This window comes from Antrostomus carolinensis, unplaced genomic scaffold, assembly GCF_000700745.2.
Source record: "Antrostomus carolinensis isolate BGI_N321 unplaced genomic scaffold, ASM70074v2 scaffold45352, whole genome shotgun sequence".
NCBI classification, from domain to species: Eukaryota; Metazoa; Chordata; class Aves; order Caprimulgiformes; family Caprimulgidae; genus Antrostomus; species Antrostomus carolinensis.
Window position 1 is genome coordinate 3,703 of NW_010301045.1, and position 7,045 is coordinate 10,747.

Genomic DNA, 7,045 nt, shown 5'->3' on the forward strand with positions numbered 1-7,045 from the left:
GGGGTTGGACTGGATGATCTCCTGAGGTCCCTTCCAACCCCTCCAGTCTGTGACTCTGTGGTATAGTGCAGTCCCTTTTCAGCCAACCTCACTTTGCTGGATGGCACTTGAGCTGTGTTGTGGGTGGTTAATTCATTAAAGAAAATAGTTCAGGGTAGGAAAAGCCTGTTCTGACCTGATGTAATCAAGTCAGGTGGCACGGTGCACACCAGGGTTGGGATATGCAGAAGTGCCATTGATCACACTCCTCTTCCTGCAGGAATTCCGTATTCACGTGGATTAGCGCTCTCACCAGGACTGTTTGTCAGAACCCAAGGGGTTTGTTGGTAATGCACTAGTTAGGGGGCTGGTGGTTTGGATTTGCTGTCAAATTGAGGGTGTGCACAGGAATCTTCCTTCTGCTGTTAGTCACAACTTCTGTCTGTTTGAATATTTCCCCAGGAGCTGGAGGCTGCGTTCCAGCCGGACACAAGTTTGGTTTCTGTGATGACTGTGAATAATGAAATAGGAGTCAAGCAGCCAGTTCATGACATTGGTGAGTCCACGTGGCTTCCAGGGGCAGGCTAGTGTCACTCTGCTTCCTTTTAATTACTGCTATTATTCATTTTAATAGCCAAGTGCTACTGATGCAAAATGTGAGATTTAGTTTCTTTAAGGAATAAATAATAATGCTGCCCCAAAGAACTTATTTTAAAAGGGAAATAAGGCTGAAATTCAGTGTTTTTACAGCGAGTGTTGCAGCAGTTTTAGCCTTGTAGTACAGATCAGCTGCAGTGTTTCTAGTTTCATTCTGAATTGTATGATGGATGAAAAAGTTGCACAGAATAGTTGGTCAAATTGAGTTTACTGTAATGGTAATTGGTAATGTAATGGTTTATTGTAATGGTAATACTGTAATGGTTTATTGAGCACTGGGAGTGTTTAAGAAGGGAAACGTGCAGAATTTGGGATGGTGAGCACTACATTTAGACACCCCTCCCCACCAGTATTGCCCTACACGGTCATGAACAATCAGTTTGGGGGTCAAAAGGCCACTTAAGAGCCAGGTTTCTGGAACAGGCAGCAGGAAGAGGGTGAGCCAGGCTCTGAGCGGGCACAGGGAGAGACAGGGCCCTCAAAGTGGTCTGAGAAAGAGGTGGAGAGAGAGCTGGAGAGCCAGGGTGGTTGGAGCAGGCGGGGTGAGTGGGTGGCCTGCAGATGCACCTCCCTGGATCCCATGGTGATTCCTTGATAACATTTGCCGTGACAGTGACATAACCCACCCCCACCTCCTTCATATTCACGATGTCCCTTTGTAAGAAGTTTGAGTTTTTAGACAGTTTTTAGGCTTTGGCCTCCACCCTGGAGTTTATATTCTGTGGTTATGAAGGGTTTTGTTTTCCCAGGCTGTGGCAGGCATCTTACCTTCTTGTGCAGCTCATTTTCCTCTTGCTTAGCTGCTGCTTTGTTAATTTTTCTTTATTATGCTCAAAGCAACATCTTCCCCAAGACTCTTCAAGGTTATGTTTCTTCATTGACAAGTAATTGACTATCAGTGAGTTACTTATAGGCCTGAGGTCTCCCATTTTCCTCCTGTGCTGATGTTGTCTCACACTGAAATGCCAGAGGGACCTGGTACCAAGCTCTGGTTCCCGCAGTAAGTTCTCATAACACCTGATAACAGGTGTGATGGGCCAGGACTGGGGCCTGGCAGAGTTGACCTAAGGCCCTGTTAGCGTGAGGCCTGTGGCCTGGTGTGAGCAGCATCAGTGCAGTTCTTGCTGGACCACAGGAGCACAACTTTTCCTGTGAGAGGTAACACTGAACTCGTGCAAAGGAGAGGTCTGGGATGCCACTGTGCGAGACATGGATTCTGTGGAAGATGAGTTGTGAGTTTTTGATGACAGAAACAATATTTTAAGTTCACTGCCCATGGACATTGCATTATTTTGTTCCTTAGTGTATTTTAGCTCTGGATACAAAAGCATTGATTACAGGCTCGAGTGACTTCAGGTGAGAGTGGTCAGTGTGTGTCAGGACTAGTCACAATTCTGAGAGCATTTTTGAAGCTGTGTATTGCAAAACTTGGAAAGTGGATGAAATGGCATAAAAATACTCGGCAAGTATAAACTTAAACGTAAGTCTGGCTTGTACTGGACTGGTGTTGAGAAGAAAAAGAATCAGAACTGGTCCCTGTTACAAACAAATGCTTTAGATTAATTGTTGGAATCATTGGAGTCACAATGATGAGCTGAGATAATGTGGGTTGTTTTACTTTTGTGCTTTTATTACAGGTGAGATCTGCCGTGCACGTAAGGTTTTCTTCCACACAGACGCTGCACAAGCAATTGGTAAAATTCCTATGGATGTCAATGACATGAAGATTGATCTAATGAGCATCAGTGGCCATAAAATTTATGGGCCCAAAGGTACTTACTGAAGCGCTTTTTTAGAGAATTGTTGTTTCCATGCCTACCCTAATGTAACTACACAAGGTACAAAGTTACGCCTGTCTATCATAGTGACTGTTACTTATACTGTAGAGAACAGTATTGGAGAGTATCTGAGAGTCTGAGTCCAATATCACTGAGTCCAATACCAGTAACTGACTTTGGAGTGGTTCAGTTGCTGCTGTTGGATTTAGAGATGTGGAAAGTGGATCTTCAATGCTGATGGGTTGTGAGGTGGCTTCACCAAAGGAAGAAAGCGTATCTTAGAATGATGACAGCAGTAAGAGGAGTGGCTTTTCAGGAGTCATTTGCTTGATGTGAAGCAGCAGTGATGTAGAAATGGTTGAAATTAAATTATTGGGTTATAGGGCAAAGTTTAGACCCAAGTGTAACTTGCAACAGGGAGATCAAAAGGTAACTAGAAAGTTTAAATTCTCAGTGATTTTGATTGTCTTTTACTTCCAATGGCTTTTTCCTGCCAGCCTCATCTGTGCATCTTCTTTGCAGCTTGGGGTTTAAAACCTGGCTATGGATTTTCTAGTTGACTCCCAAATAGTAAAAGTTCAGGTATTCTCACCATCAAGATCCATTTAGTTTGTAACCCTGAATGCAGATAGACAGAAATCAGGTTTGCTGTATTCTATGTGCTATCAGAAACAAAAGGCAAAATTAATATTTTTTCAATATGTCTTCTTTTTCTGCATGAGCTCCCCTGAGAGCTGCAGACATATCTCTGGATGAGGACTAAGTTTTCAACCACCAACTTTGGGCAGGTGACAGAGAAAAATTTTCACAACTCATTATCACCAGAAGTTGCAACCATTCTTCCTGTGGTGACAGTCACTTGTTAGGTGTGCCAAGGCACATGAAGACATGGAAATCAAGTTTCTAGGTGAGGAGACTAGAGAGTGAAATTGGCTGGCTGTCAAAACTGGCTCATCTAATCTGCCCCTTGGAAACTGGTGCCACTGATGAGTCTCCCTAAGGAGAAGAAAGGGAGAGGACTCCTGGGACTGGTGATGCAGGGAAAGGAGTTCTTCTAGAACTTTCAGTTGGAAGTCAGTAAGGGAACATCAATGAATGAAATACCTACACATGAAAACTTTAGTGCAAAGAAATGAATGAAATTCAACTGTGCACAGGAATTGTGAGAAGTAAGGGAAGTCCTGAGCCCTTAGGTGGCTGAAGCACAGTGGGAGACACTGAGCTTCTCCCATGGCTGAAGCTCTGGGAGTTTGAGTGAAGAGGAACATGAACTGTGGGAACAAACACCATTTCCTAGAAAATACTGTGCTTCTGTATGTGCTCACTGCATTTTTCTCCAGTGAGGTGTCCAGATATGTGTTTGCTGTGGAAATAAGGAATGTTTCTAAACCTTGCAGTCCCTTTTCGTAACTTCAGGACTGTGGGTATATACTAAAAGAGTTTTCCTTGTTTTCAAGGGGTTGGTGCTATCTATGTTCGCCGTAGACCACGCGTCAGGCTAGAGCCCCTGCAAAGTGGGGGAGGCCAGGAGAGAGGACTGCGGTCTGGGACTGTGCCCACTCCTTTAGCAGTGGGCCTGGGAGCAGCGTGTGAAGTGGCCCAGCAAGAGATGGAGGTATGTGAGAGAAGATATTTGTCCTGGATTCCAGAAAATAATATAACAGGGTTGGTTTGGTCTTCGATTCCTTAGGCCTTTTTGTGTCCACGTGCCTGAACTAAATTTGATTCTCATGTTGTAACGTTAAGTGTTTTGAGATCTTCAAGGATGTTTTTGGGTAATTGGAAGTTGATTTCGAGTTCTCTTAAGTCTCTTTTTTCTTGAAGTGGTTTGAATCATGATTTTCTACAGCAGGTTTACAGTTGACAGTTCTGGTGAAATGCAGCTTTAAGTGTACTCATCTCTCCATTCTGCACACATGTATTAGCAGCATCTCTGAAATGGAAAAAATCATGTTTATGTAATGTATATTGGAAAAAAAAATGGACTTCCTAGTCCATCAACATGCCCGTTAAATGTACAGAAGTTCAAGTTCACTGCAGCTTTGCAACTAAGAACTTCTTTTTTTCCCTAGCTTGGGCAGCAATGTTTATTTGCTAGGTGTAGTGTCTAAGCCTCTGTGTGCTGCTGTATCTGTTTGTGGGCACCAGTGCATTCCTTATAGCTGGAATGTAAAAATCCTTTAATACCGCGCCGGGGGGATGCGTAAGGCAGTGGGTGGTGCACGTAGCATCGAGCTTCTTCCTGGGAGCCAGGCAGAGGTCTGCCATCGGGGCTGGGTGGTTGTGGAAGCCTTGTTAGAGGCTGGAGAGCCTGCAGAGCCTGAATTCTACATGAGCCTCAGACCTGGATTCTCTTCCTTGCCTGGCAGAGTTCTGGTGTTTCTAAGCCAATATTTGAGGTAGCCTTGCTTTCTTCTAAAGCTTTTTCAAGTGTGTAAACAAGCATGAATTGCATGTGTGCGTCTGGCCATTTCTGTGCACCAGAGCCCATATCACACCTTACTGCTTTTTTACTGTAAGTGACCTCATTTTTTTGGTCTGGAATGAGACACTGTGCGTGGACAGGTCTCATTGGGCAGGTTACATGTTGTAAAAGCTGAGTGCATGGTGATTTGTGAGTCTGTGTCTTTATCTAGCACAGCTTGAGAGCTCCTAGGGAAATAAAGGGCCCTCACTGTAATGGATGCCCTTTCTTGTGTTGCAAAATGCATCACCTTATGCATCACCTAACTTGGCTTTAAACTCAAAGAACTTGGTGCTCTTATGAAAGCCAATTAGGCAGCTTGTGTATATAGATCTTTCTGAGTGGTTTGGAATATTTTTGAAGGCTCAGCTAGCTAGGACCAAACTGGTAATTCTCTCTTAAAACAATCTCCAGAGTAGAAAAAGTTTGACAGTTTCTTTTTCAGTTTCAGATGGTTTAACCAAACCCAGCTACTTCAGTCTGCTTGTGGCTGGTAACACAAAGCAGTTTGAGTGAGGTCAGACTGTACACTGTTGATTATTTTGGTCTCTTTTCTGGTTTCTTTGCTAGTATGACCATAAGCGAATCTCACAACTGGCAGAACGACTGGTTACAAAAATAATGAGTGAAGTTCCTGATGTGGTTATGAATGGAGATAGAGAGCATCGCTATCCAGGTAACATGAGCAAAATCCTGAGCCTGTGAGAACTGTCTCACTCCTCAGCGTTAACAGCTGTGACTGAATAAAGCACTTTAGCTACTTATTGTGTAAGTACTGCCCTGAGGGGTAGAATTGGCTCTAGATTTCAGTTATGGAAGTTGGGGGTTTTTTTTCTATTTTATTTATTTGTGCGTAGGCTGCATCAATTTATCTTTTGCCTATGTGGAAGGAGAAAGTCTTCTGATGGCTCTGAAAGACGTGGCTCTCTCTTCAGGAAGGTAGGTGGAATGTGTGGGAAGGTTAGCAGTGCATTTTGGAGAGAAAATGACATTTGCTAATGGAGGTACAGACTAAGGAGTGGTCTCCTCTGTGCCCCATGTTTGTATATTTGGTTAATGAGTCAGCCTGGCATTGACTGCATTTTAAGATGGTGTTTCTCTGAAGTGACACATCTCACATGGAGGTCAATTTTACTCATCTGGAAAGCAAAAAAACCTTTAAAAAAACCCCAAAAAACCCCACAAACAAAACCAGAAAAAAACCACAACCTGCCAGCCTTGCAGGCTGGTTACCTGCGATCTGAATAGCCTTGACTTGTAATTGCTGGTGACATTTTCATTCTAAAGGCTGCTGGCATGTGAGCAGATTCTGTCCTTCAGCACGATTTCACACTCCACATGACTGTCTCTGAAGCCAAACACTTCTGTAATTTGAAAATCTCTTCTGAGGCTCTGGTTTGTGCAGCTCTGTGCTGCGTGTTGCTGCCTGTAAAAGTTGAGCAACAACACGTAACCAGTTTTTCCTACTGCTTCAAGATGGAAGTTCTCTCTCCTGACAGCTGTAACCAGATTGTGGTGATGTGGATTCCTCTGTGCACTGTTTTTCATTGATTTGTTCTGCTGCCAAACAGCAGCTAGTGAAGCCTTTTTTGGTTTTTAATATTCCTGTTGGTATGTCACCTTCTCTGGCGAGTTCTGTCTTGACTCCTTTGTCTTTCTTCTTTTTCGTGACATTCACTTTGGCTACCTCCTAGGCTGCAGTCCCGCTGCTTCTGTTTGGCATTGTGTTTATTCTGACTGGGTTATCTGTGATCTTTCTTCTTACTTCATACTCCTGATTTATTACCCTCCTTCCCCTGTAATGCCTGCCCCTTCCATTCATTTTCTTCAGCAGCAGAGATACCACTCTTGCTTGTATTCAGTGCTGGTTTTTAAGAGGCTGGGAAGCTGATATAGGTTGTTATAAAGAGTCATGGTAATATTAAATGTCTGTAAGTGACCTGTTCTTTGTTGTTGAAGGAGATTAGTGAAGTGTTACTTCATTGTAGCATCTGCACATGAACAGAGGTTTGAATTTTGCCTGCCTTCCCTTTCCCCAGCGCTTGCACATCAGCTTCCTTAGAGCCTTCCTATGTTTTGCGGGCGATCGGAACAGACGAAGACTTGGCTCACTCATCTATAAGGTGCGTGGAGTGGTCTTCCCTAGTGCTTCCAAATATTTTTCTTT

The 7,045-nt window shown here is 43.6% G+C and overlaps 1 protein-coding gene across 1 annotated transcript in view; it reads left to right on the forward strand.

The window, feature by feature from the left end:
• The window catches only part of NFS1 (NFS1 cysteine desulfurase), a gene marked incomplete at its 5' end in the record, with an annotated part of 11,522 nt that overhangs the window by 3,333 nt on the left and 1,144 nt on the right, over nucleotides 1-7,045 (forward strand). Inside the window, 6 exons of the mRNA XM_010163324.1 lie at nucleotides 442-535; nucleotides 2,274-2,408; nucleotides 3,872-4,029; nucleotides 5,449-5,554; nucleotides 5,736-5,817; nucleotides 6,918-7,001. Coding sequence (XP_010161626.1) covers nucleotides 442-535; nucleotides 2,274-2,408; nucleotides 3,872-4,029; nucleotides 5,449-5,554; nucleotides 5,736-5,817; nucleotides 6,918-7,001 — 659 coding nt within the window. The remainder of the gene's footprint in view (nucleotides 1-441; nucleotides 536-2,273; nucleotides 2,409-3,871; nucleotides 4,030-5,448; nucleotides 5,555-5,735; nucleotides 5,818-6,917; nucleotides 7,002-7,045) is intronic.